The sequence below is a fragment of the Mandrillus leucophaeus genome, unplaced genomic scaffold (assembly GCF_000951045.1).
Source record: "Mandrillus leucophaeus isolate KB7577 unplaced genomic scaffold, Mleu.le_1.0 Scaffold233, whole genome shotgun sequence".
NCBI classification, from domain to species: domain Eukaryota; kingdom Metazoa; phylum Chordata; class Mammalia; order Primates; family Cercopithecidae; genus Mandrillus; species Mandrillus leucophaeus.
In genome coordinates, this window is record NW_012102399.1 from 2,198,284 (window position 1) to 2,198,807 (window position 524).

Consider the following 524-nt stretch of genomic DNA (forward strand, 5'->3'; position numbering starts at 1 on the left):
GGCCAGGGGCACGAGGAGCCCTGCTCATGGCACCAGGCCTGGCCGCAGGGTCCCCCGGTATTGCTGTTGCTACGAGGTCGGGGGGCAGCGATTGTCCTGTGGGAGCCACCGTTCACCTGGGTCGGGGACCCTCACTTCTTCTGGGGTGTGCTCAGCTTCTGCATGCCCCGGATCTTGTCCAGCAGGCCAGAGATGAAGGCCTCTGTGGGTTTGTAACAGTCAACCAGCAGCTCCTTGACTCTGGCAGCCCGGGCATCATCACTCTCCATGTCCAGGAGCTCATCCACATCAATCTCCAGTTCTGGGATCTCCTCTTCCTGGCAGTCGTAGAGGCGCGTAAGCTGCTCCAGGATCCACTCCTCTAGGTTGAGGCGCTTCCGTAGTTCCTTGGGGTCATACTTGACGGTGACCTTCCCTTGACGCCTCACTGGGCCCTCATCGTCCGCGCCACCCGGGCCCTCTCCTGCGGTTCCGGGGGGGCTCTGAAAGTAGACGTGTGGTCCTGGGCCGCCACTGCCCGGCCC

At 63.2% G+C, this 524-nt stretch overlaps 1 protein-coding gene across 1 annotated transcript; it reads right to left on the bottom strand.

Moving 5' to 3' along the window:
* Window positions 1–6: 6 nt before the first annotated feature.
* On the bottom strand, window positions 7–524 carry LOC105541116 (protein phosphatase 1 regulatory subunit 14B; the record flags this gene model as incomplete). The annotated part of the gene is made up of 1 exon (XM_011982006.1): window positions 7–524. A coding segment is annotated over one exon (393 nt), but the record flags the coding sequence as incomplete, so codon positions are not given.